The sequence below is a fragment of the Cinclus cinclus genome, chromosome 5 (assembly GCF_963662255.1).
Source record: "Cinclus cinclus chromosome 5, bCinCin1.1, whole genome shotgun sequence".
NCBI lineage: Eukaryota > Metazoa > Chordata > Aves > Passeriformes > Cinclidae > Cinclus > Cinclus cinclus.
In genome coordinates, this window is record NC_085050.1 from 820,805 (window position 1) to 842,638 (window position 21,834).

The window sequence follows — 21,834 nt, forward strand, 5'->3', positions numbered from 1 at the left end:
TCGCCCCCTCAGCCGCGGGGTGCGCGGGGCCCGGCCGCCATCTTGGCCCCCCTTCCACAGCCCCCCGCCAGCGTCTGAAAACACCCACAACCACTCCAAAAACACCCCGAAACACTCCAAAAACACACCGAAACCCGGCCGCGGCGCTCCCGTTGCCACCCCAAATCGTCCAGGAGTTGGCTGTCTCTCCCCAGTCAGTTATTTAATGGTAGAGGAACCGCCGTCCCAGCCCTGTCAGAGCACAAGCTCCCCCTCACTCGAGGCGTCCCCTCATGCAGACAGGAGGCATCGCCCGCTGCCCCGCGGCCCCGAAAGTGCCTCGCCTTGCCCCGAAAAAGCCTTCAAAACACGCTACTGCGGCCGCTCGGCCCTCGCTACCTCCTGCCTGGAGGTCCGCACAGCCCACAGTGCACGGAAACGCGCGTTTGGCGGTATTTACTAACTCCCGGCGCTGCGGGGAGCGGGGCTGGGAGCTGGGGACGGTTCCGCGCCCGGGGCTTCGGGAGCCTTTCGGTGTCGCTAGATGTCACTGCGGGCTCGCGGCGGGGACACCGCAGCGGGTGACGAGGCTGGAGCTGTCACCTCCCCGGCCGGGGCAGCGATGTCCGCCGTCCACAGCGTGGTCACCGCTCCGGCCAGCCGGCCGGGGCACGGGGGACGAGCGGAGCCGCGTTCGCTGGTCGTGCTCCGGGATCCAGCACGGCCCGGATCCGTCGCACCGTGCCCGTGGCAGGGACAATCCGGACAAGGCACAGGTGGGATTCGTGCTGCCGTTACATCCTCGGCGATTCATGGGATAGTGATGTGGGGAAAGCCCTCTAGGACAAACGAGTCCAATGTCCCCAGCACTGCCAAGGCCACTACTGAGCCATGTCCCCAAATGCCACGTTCACACAGCTTTCAAATCGCTCCAGGGATGGGGACCCCACCCCTGCAGCTGTGCCAGGGCTGGGCACCCCTTCCTGTGAATAATTTTTCCCTGACACCCAATATAAGCCTCCCCTGTCACAACCTGAGGCCATTTCCTCAGGGATTTCTCCATGGAAAGGTGTGGAATGGGCACTGGCAGGGGCTGCCCAGGGAGGGTTGGAGTGTCCATCCCTGGAGGTGTCCCAGGAACACCTGGATGTGGCACTCAGTGCCCTGGGATGGGGACAAGGTGGGCACTGGGCACAGCTGGGATTTGGTGACCTTGGAGGGATTTTCCAGCCTCAGTGATTCTGTGATTCCTCTCCTCCTGTCCCTGTTCCTGGGAGCAGATCCCAAATCCCCCTGGCTGTCCCCTCCTGTCAGGGAGTTGTGCAGAGCCACAGGATCCCCCCTGAGCCTCCTTTTCTCCAGGCTGAGCCCTTTCCCATCTACCTCAGGAATTCTCCAGCCCCTTTCCCAGCTCCATTCCCTTCCCTGGGCATGCTCCAGCCCCTCAGGCTGGCAGATCAGGAGCTGCAGAGAAGGTTTTGCCACATCCACCTGCAGATGGAACACAGGTTCTTGTTCTCCAGGAGCCTGAGCCCCCCATACTCACCAGGCATGATTGCTCTTACTGAAAATGTAGTTTTATCTCTGCAGGAGCCAGCCCAGAGATAGTAACTCCCTTCATCTACTTTGATATGAGGTCATCAATCAATTGAAAAAAAAAAATCTTTAGTATATATTTTGTCCAGAATAGTTTATTAAGAAAAATCCCCTCAAACTCTTTTGAGAAGGATGAAAAATACATTTGGTTTCTTTGTGGGGTTTTTTGAGGTTTGGGGGTTTTTTTTGTTTGTTTTTTTGGTTTTTGTTTGTTTGGAGTTATTTTGTTTTGGTTTGGGTTTTTTTTTCTGTTACTAATTTCAATTGAAAATTAAAGTGAGTACTTGGAAATTTTTCCATCTGTTTTTTTTTTCTACAGTCATTCCATCTCTCTTTTTAAAATTAACTCGATTTTTATCAAGAGACAAAGCAAATAAATAAGTGACATGTATTAAGGCAAAAAAATTCTATAAATAACAATATAAGAGTAAAGTGATATACAGTGTTCTAGGTCAGAAAGAGGCAGAATAAATTATCCTGAGCTGATGGGCCGTGGTGGCTGCTGCCCTGGGCAGCTGCAGGAAGGCTAGGTGATGGTCTGAGTCCTCAGTCCCGGCCCCCCAAAGCCCTCCCCACCCCCAAAAATCCAGCTGTCAACTGCATCGGGCTGCTACAGATGTGCTGTGTCCCAGGGCAGCTGCGCGGATAATGAGGAGAGAACAGAGCAGCTGCAGTCTGGGCCAGAACGGCACATCTGGGGCACATCTGGCCGCGGGGCAGGGGGCCCGTCGCAACAGCAGAGGTGTTGGGAGCTGGTTTTTACTGCAGCCTCCAGCCCTGCGCCTCAGCCGGCGCCGGGGCTGCTCCCTGCAGCATCACACCCCGGCACACACACCCTCCCCGGGCTAGGACTGCAGTGCCGGGGGACAGACAGCCCAGCGCCCAACCCAGGCGTGCGGAGCCATGGAAAAGGCACAGATACAGCCAGGCGCTGGCAGGAGGAGGCACTTGTGCTCCAGGGCAGCACCAGCCCCTGCTCGTGGCATCGCAGGAGTCTGTGGGTGGGAGCAAAGGGCTGCCCCGTTTGGGGGTGTTTGGGTTGTGATTGACCTGAGCATCGAACGTGGGAGTTGAGTTAAGAAGGAAAAGTGATCAGGGAGATTCTCCTCCCTCCTCCTTGGAGCACACAAACACCCGTAACGTAAATGTCCCTGGTTTTAAATACGCTTGTGCTCAGCACCATCAGAGACAGCATCCCATTGCCTGCCCAGCACCAGAGACACCCTGATTGTCACCCCAGCATCAAAGTCACCCTCTGGTTGTTACTCCAGCACCAAAGACACCCTGATTGTCACCCCAGCATCAATGTCACCCTCTGGTTGTTACCCCAGCACCAGAGACACCCTGATTGTCACCCCAGCATCAAAGTCACCCTCTGGTTGTTACTCCAGCACCAAAGACACCCTGATTGTCACCCCAGCATCAATGTCACCCTCTGGTTGTTACCCCAGCACCAGAGACACCCTGATTGTCACCCCAACATCAAAGTCACCCTCTGGTTGTTACTCCAGCACCAAAGACACCCTGATTGTCACCCCAGCATCAATGTCACCCTCTGGTTGTTACCCCAGCACCAGAGACACCCTGATTGTCACCCCAACATCAAAGTCACCCTCTGGTTGTTACCCCAGCACCAGAGACACCCTGATTGTCACCCCAACATCAAAGTCACCCTCTGATTGCTACCCCAGCACCAGAGACACTTTCTGACTGTCCCCCCACACCAGAGAAACCAGCAGATTGTCACCCCAACATAAGAATCACTCTCTGATTTTTCACCCCAGCACCAGAGACACCCTGATTGTCACCCCAGCCTCTCTGCTGGAAACTCTTTGTGTGTCCTGGTGCTTCATGAGAAAACAGGAGATCACCTGCCATCAAGTGATGAAGCCCCAGGAATTACAGCATGTGGCTATCAAGCAGCAGCCAAAGAATTTCAGGGATTCCTTCCAGCTGAAGTTGAATCCTGTAGCTCCAGCTCTGAGATCAGTCTCTCTTGGACCAAAGCAGCACAGAAACGTCCCCAAGCATCAAAAACCAGCCCAATCTCCTCGGCTGTTCAAAGCTCCACATCCACGGTGTCCTCCTCGTGGTCCTTGCTGTCCGTGGAGTCAGCACTCACAGGCTGGATCACCCTGAACTGTGAGAGCTTTGCTGCCTTCTGCTCCATGCTCTGCTTCCTCCACTTGATCCTCCGGTTCTGGAACCAGACTTTGACCTGCACGGGAAGTGGCACAACAGCTTAATCCAAGGGTTCCAGGAGCCCTTTTCCAATGCCACGTGCTTCTGAGGGGGATATCCCCAAAAAGCAGAGCTCCTTAAAAGGGGATGTGCATTATTCCCTCAGGGAATAGTGAATGAGAACAGGAGGAGGTGAAACTACAGAGGGCAGAGAAGTGATGGGAAAGGATCAGGGGAGAGGGGGATGCAGCTACACTGAGAAGGGTCTGGCCAGGGATGTGAAGGAAGCAGCTCCCTAAGGAGCCCCTGAACCCATCCCGAGGACTGCAGCTGCCACAGGGCATGACAAGACCCCCAAGAACTATCCCTTGTCCCCCCCCAGAACTGGCCTTGTTTTGCTCTCCCTTTTTCCCAGCTGAATTTAGATCCCACTGTGGAAGATTGCCTGGCTCCTTTTTTCCATATTAAACAAGCAGTTTACTGTGGGACGAGCAGGAACTCACAGGGCAGAGCAGGGAAAGAATTCTATCCAGTGTCATAAAAGGACACTTGAAACAGTCTCCAGAGGATGTAACAATGCAGACAGGGCAACCATCCCAGCTCCAACTCTAAAGCACCACAGGGTTGTGCTCTTTTTGTTCCACTTCATGGATTCAGAAACCTTATCCAGAAACCATCCAAACTCCAGGCACATCTCTTCAATGTCACTTGGCAGCAGGGTGTCCCACAGGTCACTTTGCACTGTGTCCTCCTCCCACCACCACTTTTCCCAATGGGAACATCAGCACAGAGCAGTGGGAACATCAGCACAGAGCAGTGGGAACATCAGCACAGAGCAGCCCCAGGATCAGTTCCACATCCCTTACCTGAGTCTCTGTGAGATGCAGAGTTGCAGCCAGGTCCACCCTCTCCGTGCCCACCATGTACTGCTGCTTGAGGAACTCCTGCTCCAGCCTCTCCAGCTGCTCTGGTTTGAACACTGTGCGGACTCTCTTCATCTTGCATGGCCCTCCTGATCTCCAAGGCCCAGCGGGACCCAGCGAGTTGGTCCCGACACAGTGAGACAACTCCAGACCTATTGAGAAAGCAGCAAAAATTCAAGGGGTCTGCACTGAAAGAGCTGGGAGAAAGTAGCACCAAACCCAGCAGGGATGTCCCTGTCCTGTCCCTACCCAGATAATCTCATCTAGGCTCCTTTTCCCATGAAAAGCTGGAGCAGAAGAACTTTTGAGGGCCTGTTTTATAGTTTCAACCCTCAGGGTGCACCAAGGACAGTCCTGGACATGCAGGCAGACCCAAAGAAATTAGCGCTCAGTGAGGTGGGCAGGATTGACCTTTGAAACAGGATAATAAATTGCATCAAGAGCTGCAGAACACAAAAATCCCACCTCTGTCTCAAGAACCCTCAAATCACGGATGTTCAAAGTCTGGGGGAGTTTACCTCAGACTAGCCCCTGCTTTTCTCCTTGCCTTGGCACACGAGCTCAGTGTCCAGGATCCAGCTGTCATGCAGGACCACATCCTGCACCTCTGTTCCCCATGAAGTTCCCAGGGGGCGCTGAGGATTTAGCAGGATTAACAAGTGTGTCTGACCTGTCTCCTCTCTGGCTGTGGCCCGAGGATAACCGTAATTAGCACAAATTAACATACAATCCAACAATCATACAATACAATCTCTGGCTGAGAGCAGGTCTCCCCTTCCTCAGCCCCTGGTCCTCCCCATCCAGCTGATGTCCCTGCTCGCTGCAGAGCGGTTGTTCCTCGGAAATCCCTTCCCAGCCCAAGCTCTGTGATTCCATGCCCAGGTGATTGCGCTGCAGAGCTCCTCCGGGGCTCACAGCACAGCCTGAAGGGTTTAGGAGCCAAGGAAGGGCAGCGCTGGTGCCGTTAATCTATAATGTACATAATCTACTAATTACAACCAGCGGGATTTTCCACGTGCAAAGCACCGAATGCACCGGCTGGATCCGGCCAGTAATGGTCCCCATCTCTGCTGTCCCAAAATATTGTGGCAAACCAGGTTTCTCTAGCTTTTATGGAAATATTGCACATAATGATCCCCATTCACACCTGCTACTTAGCTCTCCTTTAATGACTGATCTTGTCACATTCTCCAGGCACAAACCGGCACCTTGACCTACTTATTTTCATTAATTGTGTGCAAGTTCTGCGTATGTTTAAGGATTTGTGGGACAGAGACCTGACAGCTTAACAGCTGTAATTGCACTTAAAACTATTTTCATCATTAAAATCTTTTCACCCATCACTTTTTGTTTCTATTTTAACACTGGAATAATAGCAAGTGTAATTTCCAACATGAAATGCTGAGTGGAAATCGCTCTGCACATTGTTTAACTGCGTTTTCATACCTGGATGTTTGATATAATACAAAGATTAACACAATTCTGCAGATGCTGTCTCATGAAGGAAATAATAATTTAAATAGTTGTGCTAAGTACTTAATAGAAGAACAGGAAATCTGAATATTGTAGCATCAGGATCAAAGCTGGAATTCCTTATACACATAGGCCTGGCTCCAGGGTTTGCCTGGACTACAGCAAGATCATGCTCTGAATGCTGAAAAGGAAGACTTAATTTCAAGAAAAATACTCTGAATAGAGACACTTTGTTAAAATGACTTGGTCGTTCGTTGTCCTTAAAAAGTTCCAGTGAAAACAGAACCTGACAGATCAGGCAGTACCATCCATCCCCACGGTGTAAATTTTACCCACGGATCAACAAAAACATTTTTCCTTAGATGCTCCTGTACTAAAAATAGGAAGTTTTGAGTGCCACGTGCTGCAAAACACTTGGCAGTTTCACTTCTGTGAGTGAAAAGTTGCAGGGAAGGAGAAATTGAGAGAGGGGTAAAGGCAAATTTGGGAGAAGAGGGACCCACACAGCAGCAGAGGTTAAGAAATTAATTTTGGGAGGGAGGCTTTGGGAAATTACAGCAGGTTTTTGATTAAAAGTCTGGCAGTGAAGTGCCTTCTTGATATATGAAAGGTGAAATAAATGCCAGTGTGTGTAAAGTCACCCGTAAAATCTCATGGAATCGCAGACTGCTTTGAGTTGGAAAGGTCCTTAAAGATCATCCACTGCCAACCTCCACTAGCCCGGGCACTGGAATGCTCTTTTTAGTTCTGTCACTTTAGCACTACTGAACCTATTCCGAACTTTTGGCTCCATCTCTAACGCAAACTGCGAGCTTGGATATTCTGCACCGTTTCTGGACTGGGGACTGAATGATGGATTAGTAAAATCCCGTAGCATGTTTAGGAATCAACTACCGGCTCTTTCTTTATCAGAGCGTTCAGAGACATCAGGGGTGTTAAAAACTCGATATATATATACATATATAAAATAAACAAAAAAAAACACATAAAACGTTCATTTTTGGTCTCGCTATACCGATCGCTCACAGAGAGAAAAAGCCCTACGGAAAGTTTTCCCTCTCCCTCGTCCCTGTCCCAAGCCCAGCGCTCCAGCCCGGGGCTGCTCCAGCGATGTTCCTCCCTTCCAGCGGGGATCCGAGCGGCTCGGGGTGACCCGACCCCCCCCCTTATTTCCCACCCCGTGCGCGGCATCCCCGCTCCCCGCCCGGCCGGAGCCCGCTCACCTGCAGCGGGCCAGCCCCAGCCCCAGCCCCAGGCTGCGGGCAGCGACCCCAGCCCCGGGGCCGGGGGCGCAGCCGGGAGCGCTGCGGGGGCGGGCGCGGGTCCCGCCGGGGGCCAGCGCGGGGCCGCCGGCCCGGGGCCGCCGGAGGCGGCGGGGCAGCGGCGGGGCGGCTCCCGGGCGAGCAGCGCTTCGATGTGGAACGGGGTCTTGGGGGGCGGCGGCCCGGGCCGGGGGCGCGCCGGGCTCTGCAGCATGGCCGGGCCGGTGTGGGCCACCGCTGGCCCGACCGCTTATATGGAGGGCGGGGGTGGCCGGGGGCAGCCGAGCTCCTATGCAAAGCAGCGGCGGGGAGGGAGGGCGGGGGCTGCACACACCCCGCTGGCTGCCCACGGTCCCCCCTGTTCCCTCACCGACACCCCACACACCCCCCTGCTTCCCTAAGGACACCCCGCCGTCCCCCCTGCTCCCTCACCGACACCCCACACACCCCCCTGCTTCCCCACCAATATTTCAGCTTCTCAACTAACACCCCTGCTTCTCTACCGACACCTCACAGTCACCCCTGCTTCCCCACTGCCATCCCAGCTTCCCTATCAACATTCCCAAAGACCCCCCAGTTTCCACACTGGTACATCTTCTTCCCCGCACTCCCACACTCCTGTGGAAATCCTCCTTACGCTCAAGCTCCTCCATGGACATCCTTCCTCTGACACCAGCACACCATGGATCCCCCGCTTCCATCCCATGGATCCCCTGCTTCCACACCCCCATGGATCCCCTGCTTTCACACCCCCATGGATCCCCTGCTTCCACCCCATGGATCCCCTGCTTTCACACCCCCATGGATCCCCTGCTTCCACCCCGTGGATCCCCTGTTCTCCATGGACAGCCCCACAGTCACCCCACATTCCATGTCAGCACTCCCACAGACACCGCTCCCTCCACCCTGGCACCCCCTGGACTCCCCTCTTTCCTTGCTGTCAGCTCCAGTGTCACCTGCCCGGTACCTTCCCCTACAATGACACGTGCTCTTTGCCCATGGACCACCACACTGACACTCCCTCCTTCCCCAAGGTGTCCCATGGATAATGGCTCCTTCCTCATGGACCCCTACACCAACACCTGTTCCTTCCTCAGCCATCCCAAACAACACCTCGCCTCCTTCCCAGTGGACACCTCACAGCAGCGCCGATTCCTTCCCCACATCAAGAGTGTCCCTCAGTCCCATTCCTGAACTCCCTGACGTCCCCAGGCCTCACAGGAGCCCCCACACCGTCCCCTGACCACGCTCCTCAGGGCATGGCTACAGACCCCAGGGTGCCAAGGGGAACGTGCCTGTACCTGTCCAGGTGTGCCAGCATGTGTTGGAACATCTGGGATATGGGACAAGCACCTCGGGAGCTCGCACAGGATCCGAGGTGGCCGTGCTCTGGGAATGGAACTGGTGCCATCCCTGTGTGACACCCACGTGGGCTTATGGGAAGTTGTGGATGGCACAGACACCTCTCCCAAGTGGGATTCCTGCTCAAATCCCTCCAAATTTTCACTGGAAATTCACTCAGGTGTGTGCAAACACAGAGAAATCCTGGAGTCTCCAGGTTAATAACACAGAGCAAAAATCCCCTGTGGTTTAATAACCTGGCATTAACCATCCCTGCATGCACAGGCTCACGGGCCATATCTAGTAAATCCTGCCTTAAACAGGGATTTGTGCCATTTGAAGTTTCTTTTCCCTGCACAATCCGTAGAAATAACTATAAAAATCTCTGTATTTTTGAGCATTTCAAAGCAGATGGGAATACACAGGCAGGATTATCCTGCTCACGAGGAAGCACCCTGGTGATGGCTACAGGATCCTCAGGGAGGAGGATGCCCACAGGAGACAAAAGAGTCCCTGAAGTTTGCCTTTAAAACACTTTTTTTTTTCTGCCTCTTAGCATCCTGTCCTCCCCAGCAGCTTCCAAATAAGTGAATAAATACAGCTGCTGCTTTATTGCTCCTTATCCAAACAGGCAGCTCTGATCCCGCTGCTGTGGAACCACGGCTTTAATTGGAATCACACGTTCAAAGCTGGGCAAGTGCTGAAGCCTCTCCCCCCAAAAAAGTCAGCTTGGGGAAAAAAACGTCCTTGGAGATTCACAGCTCCTGGCTTTGCTGGCACAGAGGATGTGTGGGATTGAACACAGGTGTCATTAGATGAGGTTTAGGGTTATTGGAAGATTATTAAATAAATTAATGATTTTTGCTCTTTATGATAAATCCTGACTGCTGCTGTGATTCCCAGGGAAAGCGATGTTGGAGCTCTGCAGTTCTTAGAGGGAACCTTTAAACCTCTGTGTTGAGGTTGTATGGGTGAGCTGCAGGCAGGGCAGGGATGCTGACGGATCTCCCTGGCAGGATGGGTGGACAGACAGATGGACAGGAGTCAGGATGGACAGGGAGCTGCTGGGATGGACAGGGATCTGTCAGGATGGACAGGCAGCCACTGGGATGGACAGGGAGCCACTGGGATGGACAGGGATCCACTGGGACGGACAGGGAGTCGCTGGGATGGACAGGGATCTGTCAGGATGGACAGGGAGCTGTTGGGACGGACAGGGAGCTGTTGGGATGGACAGGGAGCTGCTGGGACGGACAGGGATCTGTCAGGATGGACAGGGATCTGTCGGGATGGACAGGGATCTGTCGGGATGGACAGGGAGCTGTTGGGACGGACAGGGAGCTGCTGGGATGGACAGGGAGCTGCTGGGATGGACAGGGATCCACTGGGACGGACAGGGAGCCGCTGGGACAGACAGACAGACGCACCACCTGCCAAACCCCAGCTGACTTCTCCCTCCAGCTTCTCCAGGTCAGCCGCAGCCGCTGCCTAACGACCCGTCCTGTTTCCCATTAGTGCTGTGTGCTCAGCTAATGCAGTTTGGTGGGAAAGCTGGAAATTTTCACCCGCTGGTAATGACTTGGGAAATGTAGCACCCAGCAGCCAGGCAGGGAGGGGGGCTTTGGCCGGGACCCCCGACCTCCCCTGGCACACCAGCTCCAGCTTCCCACCCCAGCCCCTCCAGAGAGAGGACGTGAAAGGATGGGATCTGATCCTCTTTGGTCTCCTGGTGATGGTTATTTAATTTATTTTATTTTATTCGCTATATCCTATTCATTATATTTTATTCCTGTTTTGTTTTTCAAGAGTGTAGAAAATAAAAGGGGAAGGAGGGGAGGCAGAATCTCTTATGGGGAGTTTCTTAGGGAAGGGGTAAAAAAAAAATCCCAACAACAAAACAACAACCCAAAAGCCCCCCGAAAACAGCCCCCAGCCCTTTGTAAACATCCCCCCTGAGCAAAGGGAAGGAGGTGAAAAGCATTTCCTGATAACTCCATTAAAGAATGAGGCTGCATTAACATTCCAAGTCCCTCGACAAGAGATGAAAGTGGGGAACTCGAGTTCAGCCTCTCCTGCTCCAGATGTTATTATGGGCTCCCTGAAAGGTTTTTTTATTTCTTTTTTTGCAAAGAGACAAAGATGTTGCCTACTTCAAACGGGGCTAATTGATGCTAATGACTATCAGATAGAGGGGGGGCCCTTTTCCCCCCTGCCAAGGGGAAAGAGAGAGCGCATTTTACAATCCCCCCATAGAAAACGCCCCACTCTTCAATCCAGGTTGATGCTTTAGGGATTTTTGTTCCTCCCTGGCTGCTGCTTTTTCTCCTCCTCATTCCCCCCCCCCCCCTTCATCTTTTCTGTCCCCCTTCTTCTGGGCACCCCGCGGCTCTCACTTGTTTGCCCATGAGAAATTTCACACCTCGCCTCTCGGTGAGCAGAGCCCGGCTCCATTTCCATCCCTCTCCCAGCCCCAAACCCTTCCCAGCGGGGAGAAAGGGGCGGCGGAAATTTCCCCAAACCCACAGCAAGCACACGTGAAAACGTGACGGGGATTTGGTGCTTGTGTAATCCAGGGGGTGAGTCCTCCTGCCGGCGGGGAAACATCTCCTGCGCTCAGGGAGAGCATGATCCAGGCTCCCAGCGCTCCTGCTCTTTGGAATAACTGCCTGAGGGGGCTGAAACCCCGAGCTCGTGTCTTTTAATGAAAATTGCCTTACAAATGGCATTCTGAGCACCGGGTGTCAGATTTTTGGGAAGGTTTCTCCTGTGCTAATCCAAAGTGACAATAAATAATAATCTATGAACCATCAATGGGCAATTAGGAATGTTCTGGAACCCCACGGCTCCTTGGGCTGGTGATTTACCCCTTTCCCAAACCTGATCCCACTGAATCCTCTAGGAGAGGGGAACAGGGATCTCTATTTGCAGTGGGAAGAGGAGCACGGGTTTTTTCCAAGGAGGATAATGGATGTGTTCCTATTCCTCCACTGTAACGCCTAGAAAAGATAAATTCCTCTGGCTGTGGGTGCCAAGTGACCCTGCCTCCGCTTTGTCACCCTCAGCCAGCCCCGGGGAGCTGCAGAACACGGGGCTGGTGTTCAGTGCTCCTGGTAAATCCCATCTCTCCTGTTGCAGGAGGATCCAAGTCACCTTGTGGATCCTCAGCACCTCGCAGGGTCCCACCAGCAGCCCCAGACTGGGTGAGGATGGGAGCAAGGAGAGCCCGGGTTCCAGGTGACAAGGGCAAGGCCACCCCCAAAGGACCCTGGCAGAGCCCGGGGTCAGTCCAGCATGGGAAGGACAGGGACAATTTGGGGACGTGGCAGTTTCACAGGAGAACATAATCCCAAACGCTGGCCTGGAGAGGGGTCTGTGCCCTTCCCTCCATCCTTGTCACCTCGTTTTGTCTCCTGCCTGTCAAACCTCCCCAGGAGCTGACTCCACATGTCCCAGGCCAGGCTGGACAGGGCTTGGAGCAGCCTGGCACGGTGGAATGTGTCCCTGCCCGTGACAGGGGATGGCACCAGATGGTTCTCAAGGTCCCTTCCAGCCCCAGCCATTCCATGATTCTGCGTTCACCAACGCACAATTGCCCCCGCAAACCCCAGAGCCCTCGGTGTGTGCTCCGGGGGGAGGCAGGGGACAGCAGCCCCCAGTCCCCAGCCCAGACACCAATACACACCCGAGCCGCCCTTCAGACACCGCTCCCCGGCTTCATTGTCAGGTTAATTTGGGATAATGGCCTGCAAAGCACCTCAGCCCCATCCAGGCCTCATTAGCACTTGATAATATCGAGCATCCTGAGGAATTAGGGCTTTTCCCTCTCCTCCTCCTCCTCCTCCTCCTCCCGGGGGCAGGGGCTGATTCATCACCCGGGCATGTCCAGGCAGGAGCCGAGGGCAGTCCCCGGAGCCAGGACTGGATTCTGCCCCAGCTTTTCCTCGGGGGGCTATCCCTGCTCCCAGCGGGCTCGTTCCTGACGTGTCGCACTCCTGGATGCCACATCTGGCCCCATATCTCAGCCAGCTGTGGAATGAGGGTGTGGGACGAGCTGCACCCTCCGCCCTCACCCTTCGCTGCCGCCTGGAGTGCGTGAGCTGGGTCCGCATGGTGATCGGGCTGGATGACCTTTAAAAGCCTCTTCCAAGGCTGGAATTCCGTGATTCCATGGGGCTACATCCAGCTGGCAGCAAAGCCTGGGAGAGCCCCCCAAAAATCAATTTATACCCGAGATGCTCCGTGCTCCTCCCGTCACGCACAGCCCCCCAGCCCCTTCCCGCACGGATTGCAGTTCCAGGTGTCGAGAGCGTCCCAAACCTGCGCATTTAAAATTAATTGGGAATTATAAACAAACTAAGCATTGAGGCAGCGCTGGGCCGGGCCTGAGTGCACCATCAGCCCGCTGCTCCCTTCAATTATCTTTTTTTCCCCCACATTGTTGTCTCCTAATGAGGAGACTAATGACCAAAGGATGGTTCATAAGTGGTTCCCAGACTCTCCTTGCCCAGGGCAAACACCGTCCACAATAGGATCACAAATTGTAGGGAGAAGCCCCGGCTGATCACATCAGAAACGGTGCAGGGATTTATCTCTCGGCCTTAACAATAACAGTATGTTCTTAATCGCCGCTCCAAAGGGACAACTGGCGGGGGATCTGCCCGGCCTCATCATTAAAAGCTGGCAGCATCTTTGCTAGCGCTGCCCCTTTGTTCATCTTTCATTATTCCAATGCTCCGGCCCCGTAATTCCTCTCCATCTTATTAAATCAATAGAGATGGGGTGGGGGGAAGGATGGGCCGGTCCGAGGCTCGGATCCAGCTCGGATCCCGGCGGGGGTGCGGGACGGGAGGGGGCAGAGCCGGCCCGGGCCCCGTGCGCCCTCCCGGCTCCTGCGGCGGGGGAAACTGAGGCACTGCAGCTTCACAGCCCGGTAACCCCCAGGGCGAGCTTTTAGCAGAGTTGGGAAGAGTTTTGTCTGCCCGGCAGTCCCACACTTTCCATCAGCATCCCCGAGCTCATCCCACCGCATCGGGGCTCTCTTATTTAATGATTTCATCCGTTTTTACGATAAAATCACACCGTGCGAAGGATGCGTGGTGCCAAAGCCGCACACACTCATCCCACTGCAGCAGAGATCGCTTGATTTAATGATTTATTCAGCTTTTACAATAAAATCACACCTGGCAGAGGGGCTCTGCTGCCAGGTTCCTCCCAGGGAAACCCGGGCTCGTCCTTGCTGGGACAACAGGGACAAGGGGTTTATTTTTTACCACAAACGGTTTCCAAAGAGGGAGATTATTAAATTTGCTTGCTTTCTTTCTTTCTCTCTTTCTTTCTTTCTTTCTTTCTGTCTTTCTTTCTTTCTCTCTTTCTCTCTCTCTCTCTTTCTCTCTCTCTCTCTCTCTTTCTCTCTCTCTTTTCCATAACAGCCCATCTCACCAGAACTGGTTTAAAAACAGGATTTTTCAACCTCGAGATTTTGGTCACTGCAATGCTCAGTCCATAGAGGGAAATCCGCAGTTTCTCAGTTCCCCTGCTGCATTTCGCTCCATTTCATCCTCCTTTTCATGTATCCATGTAATGTAGAAATGTGATGCCTTCGCTCCTTGAGCAAGGCAGCTTGGGGTAAATTCATCCCAGACAGCCTGGAAAATGCAGGATGTATTTGGGGATTTCCTCCCATTGCTCATGATGTCTTTTTTATATTCCCACTGAGACCGGGCAGAGCCGCCCAGCAGCCTCGGGAAATTTATTTGATGTTTCAATCGGGAATTAGCGGGGATGGAGAAGCAGGGGAAATGCTCCCTGAGCATTTAACAAGATTACACGAGGGGACGGAGCCGAGAACACGCACGGCCCCTCCCGGCCCGGCCCCTGCTCGGGACACGCTGATCCCATTGCGGGGACTCGCAGCTCGGGGAAGGCTCCTGGAGAGCAGTCGGGGCACAGGATGGGGGTGCGGGGGTCCCGCACACAACAAAGGAATAATCCCGGAGAGAAGGAGAGCGGGGAGGGGCACCCCCAGAGCCGCAGCCTGGCTATCCTCTCTCCAACCTCTCCAATCTCTCCATCCCAGTCCCATCCCCTTTACCCAGCCCGGCCATTTGCACCTCTTCACCAGCGCCCTGCATCCATCCCGGCCATTCCCCATTCCTGTGAACCCCGGGGAACTCCAGCCCCTGCCCAGCCGCTCGCCCATCCCGCACCCTGCATCCATCCCGCACCCTGCATCCATCCCGCACCCTGCATCCATCCTGCACCCTGCATCCATCCCGCACCCTGCATCCATCCCGCACCCTGCCTTCCCCACGAACCCCCCCCCCCCCCCCCACACCTCTGGAGCCCAGAGCAGATCTCCGGGAAGGGCTCGGCGCTGCCTCTGTGGCAGATAACCTTTATCCCCTTAATAAAGCAGCTTAATTCTCACTTCCTTTTAATTATCTGTCACTGAAAGCCACCTCGGGTTTTGCAGGCAGGTGAAAAAGCGGAGCCTTTCTGAGAGCCATGGATTGGGAAGGGTCTTTGGGATGTGTGTGTGTGGGGGATTTGGGTAAGGACACGCAGCTCTTATTCTTTATTTCTACACTTTTATGCACAGATCTCCTGGGGGATGAGAGAACCAAAGCTCGTCCCCAAGTGGATCGATCCCAAGCATCTCTCTCCCTCATTTTCCACAGCGCCCACACTCGATCCCAAACCCCGTGTCCCAGCCGAGCTGCCCGCAGCTGGGCAGAGCTGCAGACAGCAGGATTGCAGAGAGAGGACGCTGCATTCCTACCCCCTGCCCAGGCTGGCAGGGATGACGGGGATGAACACAGCTTTTCTGCAAGCCATCAACTCCATCCCATAATCGGGGCACGCCCGGGGGCTTGGCTCTGCTCATCCCCACCGCAGCAGCAATTCCCGCTTTGTGCCGACCCCCTTCCCCACCCTAAGGAACCCGCGGACAGGTCGATGCCTGGCTGGCAGGAGGACAAGGGATGGCCTTCGCTGTGACTCAGCTGTCCCGAGGGAACAGAGCCATCCCGAGCCCCCGCACCCCCCACGACAAAACCCTCCCGCTCAAATCCCGGAGTGCCAGAGGAATGTGATTTAATCCGTCCCGTATACAAGCACATTTTAAAAACCCGACCAAGCCCAGCGGTTTTAATTAAATCATTCCCGGGTCGGACATTCCCCGCAGGGGGAGCCGAGCCGGGCAGACCCTGCGGGAGCATCCCCGGAGCGGGGTCGTGTCCCCCCCACTGCTCCCGGGAGGAGCCGGGTCCTGCCCGGGGCTGAGCCCCGCCAGCTCCCGGGGGATTAAAGGTGTCCTGAGAACAAGGAAAATGCCGCAATCAGCTCAGCCCCCGGCCGGGCGGGATTGAAACAGCCCCGTGAGCCCTCTTGTCTCGGGGCTGATTGTAATGAAGCACCGGCATGCGAGATTAGCGCCTTAAACCCGCGCCCAGCCCGAGACAGACTTGTGAAGACATTAGCACAGTTTGGGCTCTTTGAGATGTGCCGGCTAATCCCTGCAGCGGCCGGGACAAAGGGCAGCTTCCGTCACAGCGTCCCCTTCTTTCTGCACTGTCCCCTTCCTGCACTGTCCCCCTTTCCCTGGATCGCCCCCCTCGCACCCTCCCCTTCTCCTTGCGCTGTCCCTTCTTGCATTGTCGCCTTCTCCTGCAGCATCCAGGCATCATTCCCTCTCTGGGTGCGCCAACCCCTTCTCCTGATCTTGTCCTCTGTCCTGGCATCATCTCCCTCTCCTTGAATCATCCCCTTCTCCTTGAATTGATCCCTTCTCCTTCCATTGATTCCTTCTTGCACCTTCCCCTTAACTGTCCCCCCCCCCCCCCCCCCTTTCCTGGACTGTCCCCCCCATCCTTGCCCCAGGTTTCACACCTGCTCCAATAAATCCTCCACCTGAGGCTCTCCTTCCCCCAGCTCCAATCGCAGCCAGACACTGACACGAAGCCCAGTTCCAGGAGCTCTGGTGCCCAGCTGAGCCCCCGCTGTCCCCACTGCTGCGCTGACCTGCTACTCACTTGCTTTGCACCCTTCAAGGAGCTCCCCAGCTTCCCGTGGATCCCACCTTTGGATCATCCCTGCTCAGTGTCCAAAAATCCCAAAACTGCCGGATTTGAAACCTCCACCTCTGCCTAAGCAGAGCCAAGCAATGGAAATCAAGGCCTGGCTAATGCTTGCCCAGCTGGCTCACCCCAGGAGCTCAGCTCCCAGAACTACCCCCAGCTCTGCCTCCGTGGGCATTTCCCCTCCCGTCCTGGCTCTGAAATCCCTGCAGAGTCAGCCAGGGTTTAGGAGCTGTGGGCAGAGCAGGGTGTTGTGGTGAACAAATCCTCTCCAGGATTCAGGGGCTCTGTGAAGGTCCGGAGCTGGGAGATTTCCGAGCTCCCAACACCTCTGGGGTGAGCTGAGGCTGCAGGTGGCTCCCACTCCCCCAGGTCACCTCCCAGGAATAAACCCTGCAGGAATGGGGGTTATTCTGGCAAAGATGAGCCCAAGAGTTGTATAAATAATTTATTTCACCCCCAAACCCCAGGGGTGCCCTGTATATATTAGATATTGCCAGCTATGATACATCCTATAATACACGCACACAAAGGGCCCCGCGGTGGCTCAGCAGCTCTTTGTCACAGTCTGTGCAGGTTTCCCTGAGCCAGGGGACACAGACGTGTCCACCAGGCTGTCCCCTGGGAAGTCCTTGTCCTCCTCGTGGTGGCTCTGCGAGTCTGGGCTCCTCTGTGGGGTGCCCAAACCCATTTTGGCCAGTTTGGTTTGTTGCTGTTCCAGGCTTTGTTTCCTCCACTTGATCCTCCGGTTTTGGAACCAGACTTTCACCTTGGAATCACAGAATTGTGCAATTAATAAGTTTGGAAAGGTCATTGAGTCCAACCATGAACCTGGCACCAAACCATGTCCCCAGGTGCCACACCCACAAGTTTTTGAGCACTTTCAAGGGTGATGATTCCACCCATTCCCTTCCACACTCCCACTTAGGAGAGGGCAAAGCTTGGCTTTCCAACCTCGGCTGCTCCACGGACCCCTGGGCTGAGGCAGCATCCAGTCTACCCCTGACAAGATGGAAAACTGCTCCCCGCATCCCAGGAGCTCCACCTGCCAGTGATGGTGGAGTCCAGCCTTAAGAAAGACACCACAAGTTCCGTGCCGTGCCTCAGTTTCCCCACCTGCGATCCACCACCCTTTTAATGGAAACTCTGCCATCAGCACCCCCGAGGCTCCCGTGCCAGGCTGAGGGACAGGTCCCAGCTCCCTGGGGAACGTCCCTGGAGCTGCTGGAGCGAGGTGGGGCTCACCTGCTCCTCGGTGAGGTGCAGGGAGGAGGCGAGCAGGCAGCGCTCCTGCCCCACCAGGTACTGCTGCCGTGCAAACTCCTGCTCCAGCCGCGCCAGCTGCTGGCTGCTGAAGATGGTCCGGACACGCTTGGCTTTGCCAGGCTTGGCTTTGAACAGGGGGAAGCAGCATTTGGAGATCAGGAAGCCTGGAGGTGACACAGAGAGGGGTCAGGGTGGAAAGGAGCTCGTGCAGGGGACCCCTCTATCTAGAGTAGGGTCCCTTCTCGGAGGTTCTTTTCTGGAGAGCAGAAGGAACCTTCCTGTTTGCAGGTGTTCCCTTTAAAGAGGTTTGAGTTTGGTTTTTTTTTTCACATTTCCTGAGGATCTCCTTAGAGAGGTGGACACAGGTCCCTCGTGGAAAAAAAAAAAAAAAATAATCCCTTTGAGGGAATTTCCCATGTAGAGGTGGAAGGAGATCTCCCACTTTTGGGGATATCCATTTTGAGGGTGTCCCGAGAGGATTCTCCTGGAGATGCCTTTGGAGGGATTCCCCTTGGAGAGGTGAGAGCGGATCCCCATTTGCAGATGTCCCCATGGGAGAGGTAGATTCAGGCCCCCATTTGGAGACATTCCCATGGGAGAAGAGGGCAGGACCCTCCCTGGAAGGAGCCCCCATGAGAGGGGTCCCCGGGAGAGGAAGTCAGGGGTCCCCCCTCGAAGAGATGGAAGGAGGTCCCTATTTGGGGACATTCCCACTGGAGAAGGGGCCGTGGATCCCTCTGGAAGGAACACCCATGAATGGGATCCCCTGTTTGGAGAGGTGCCCAGGTGGAAGGGGGTCCCCATCTGGGGGTGTCTCCCTGGGAGAGATGGACAAGTGTCCCCGTGGGGAGGGGGGTCCCCACTGTGGGTTGTCCCCAAGAGAGGCGGGTGTGGGTCCCCGAGGGAGAAGGGTCCCCCCTTGGGGTGCGGGCCGGGGTCCCCGATGCGGGGTGCCCCCGGGAGCAGCAGAGGGTCCCGGTGCGGGTTTGGGGGAGCGGTACCTGTAGCCCCGAGCCGGGCGGCCCAGGGTGGGGGGACCCCGCGGGACGGGGGGACCCCGCGGGAGGGGGCGCAGAGCGGCGGCAGCAGCGGGGCCGGGGGGCACCCCCAGAGCGGCGGCGGCCCCGGGGGGGGCGAGGAGCGCCCCAGCAGAGCCGCGATGGTGAAGGAGCGGCCGGGGGGCGCCGGGGCCGGGGGCGACATCGCGGGGGCCGCGGGCAGCGCCTCCCGCACCTTTATAGAGCCCGGGGGCACCGGGGGCGGGACCGCGGCATCGCCCCTGCCCCGCGCGGGTCCCCTCCTTGTCCCTCTGCCCGCCCTGGCCGTGTCCCCCAGCGGGGATGTGCCATCGCAATGTCCCCTCCGCGTCCCCGAGCCCTCGGCAGGGATGTGCCACCGCAATGTCCCCCAGCTCTTGATGACAATGTCCCCTTCCCGTGTCCCCTTCCCTCGACTGGGTGTCCCCTCCATGTCCCTCTGCCTTCAGCGGGGTAACTCCCCGTGTCCCCCTGTCCTTGGCTGGGTGTACCCCCGTGTCCCCCCGTGTCCCCCACTGGAAGGTCCCCCCGTGTCCCCCCCACCCCTGGGGCAGGGATCCCCCCGTGTCCCCCCCCCCCCCAGGGTGACATTGGCCCTGAATTGCTCAGCCGGGAGGATCCGGATACCCAGGGGATGCCCACACAAGAACCCAGTGTCACCCCGAGGCCACCAAATTCCCGGGGGTGGGACTTGGGGTCCCCCTTGGCACTCCGAACCCTGTGCACAGCCCGCAGCCCCCGCACAGCCGCTTTTTTGGGGGACAGCCCCAGGGATGCCCTGGTGGCAGCGGTGGGGCCGGGGGCTCTCCCCGCCCCGCTCAGCTCGCCTGATGGGATTCAGATGGTCATTAGGGGCTGAGATTCTTAAAAATCCCGCAGCTTTTCCTAATGAGCTGGGAAAAGTCACACCTCGGCCGGCGCGGCGGGGGCCGGGCCCCCGGTCAAAGACTCCCCCGGCGCTTTATTGGGGAGGAAATGGGGCGCGGGGAGCTGGGTCGGGGCCACATCTGCTCCACAGCAACCCCCGCGTTCTGCTCTCCCGAAGGACAAACCCCGGACTGGGAATAGCCCCGAGCCTGGGGAAAATCCTCACTCCTCACGGGGCTGTGCCCTGGCCAGGAGTATCCTCTGCTCTGCCCCGCACCTTGTAATGGAGGGGAACGTGGGGACCCCCAAATCCGCGGTACTGGGGCACCCCCGGCCTGGAACCTGCAGGTGACAGCTCGCCAGGGGGGTCTGTGCACCCTAAAAGAGCCAAAAACCCCGTGGTGGGCACCGGGGTGATGGCGTGAACCGCACAGGGACCCCTGCCACTGCCCTGGGGGCAAATAAAGGCCCTGGGCAGGGGGCAGAGATGAAAGGGTGGCAGATTTTGGTGTTACTGAGTCTTAATTACGGCCTTGAGAAGATAAAAAGGCAGGAGGCCCTCGGTGGGCTCGGCTGTGTTTGGATAGGAGGTGCTTTCCCTTTTTTTATTCCCTTTTTCCTCTCCCGTGTTTGATGGAGCTCGGCAAACACTGCTGGAGCCCTCCCACAGCCCGGTGGTCCCAGGATGGGGGTGCTCAGCATCCCTGAGCTGGGTGGGCGCCGTTGGCACCTGTGGGATTGGGATCCAGGTGATACGGGGCTGAAATGGGGATCCGGGGATCCAGAGGGGCTTTGGGATCCACGGGGATCAGGTTCATGTAGTCTGGAGCTGAAATGGGGGTGCTGGTGTCCCCGCTGGGTATTTGGGACAAAATGGAGATAGAGGCACCCAGTAGCTGTTTAGTTCCCTTTGGTTCTTTTCCAGGTGGGAGAATCCTCTCCTGGAGAGATGGAAGGGAGGTGTCAGAAATTTTGGGAGGTGCTGCTGTGCAGATGAGGAGCAGGGAGAGCTAGAATTGGGGTTGCTGCCCACAAACCCAGGCTCTCCTGTCAGCAGAGCTGGAATTGGGGTCCCTGCCCACAAACCCAGCCTCTCCTTTCAGCAGAGCTGGAATTGGGGTCACTGCTCACAAACCCAAGCTCTCCTGTTAGCAGAGCTGGAATTGGGGTCACTGCTCACAAACCCAGCCTCTCCTTTCAGCAGAGCTGGAATTGGGGTTGCTGCCTACAAACCCAGCCTCTCCTGTCAGCAGAGCTGGAATTGGGGTCCCTGCCCACAAACCCAGCCTCTCCTTTCAGCAGAGCTGGAATTGGGGTCACTGCTCACAAACCCAAGCTCTCCTGTTAGCAGAGCTGGAATTGGGGTCCCTGCCCACAAACCCAGCCTCTCCTTTCAGCAGAGCTGGAATTGGGGTCACTGCTCACAAACCCAGTGTCTCCGGATCCAGGAGCGGGATGTGAATCCGGGCACTGCTCTGCTGGTGCCTAAATTTGAGGATTAATTGCTAAAAGCTCCGGCTCCTGAGCTAATTAATGACAAAGCTGCTCATTAGTCCTGGGCCAGGCAGTCTGGGCAGAGTGTGGATTGCAGAGGGATGGAAGCTCCAGGATCCCAGGACAGGCTCAGGGTGACCCCAGGGCCCTCTTGGTTTTGTGTCCATCCCCTGTCCTGCAGCATCCCTCTGTCCATTGTCCGTGTGTCCATCCCCGCTCTTGGAGCCTTTCACCCCCAAAATCCCTTTGCAGCCGACTGCCAGGCCCGTGCTGTGGGGCCAGGGACATCCCCAGTTTGCTGGGAAAAGTGATTTTCTCCCAGTTCAGCCGAAATTACTGG

The 21,834-nt window shown here is 56.2% G+C and overlaps 2 protein-coding genes across 2 annotated transcripts; both read right to left on the reverse strand.

Annotated features, from left to right (window-relative positions):
- Positions 1–3,634: 3,634 nt before the first annotated feature.
- LOC134044658 (homeobox protein not2-like) lies at positions 3,635–4,823 on the reverse strand. The gene is made up of 2 exons (XM_062493973.1): positions 4,623–4,823; positions 3,635–3,793 (listed from the first exon to the last, which is right to left on the reverse strand). Exons 1-2 carry the CDS (start codon positions 4,752–4,754, stop codon positions 3,635–3,637), a joined length of 291 nt encoding a protein of 96 aa, XP_062349957.1. The 5' UTR covers positions 4,755–4,823.
- Positions 4,824–17,377: 12,554 nt separating this feature from the next.
- On the reverse strand, positions 17,378–19,566 carry LOC134044130 (homeobox protein not2-like). Its single transcript, XM_062493219.1, has 3 exons — positions 19,098–19,566; positions 18,076–18,260; positions 17,378–17,599 (listed from the first exon to the last, which is right to left on the reverse strand). The coding sequence occupies exons 1-3, from the start codon at positions 19,564–19,566 to the stop codon at positions 17,378–17,380; spliced, it is 876 nt and encodes a 291-aa protein (XP_062349203.1).
- Between the last annotated feature and the right edge of the window lie 2,268 nt (positions 19,567–21,834).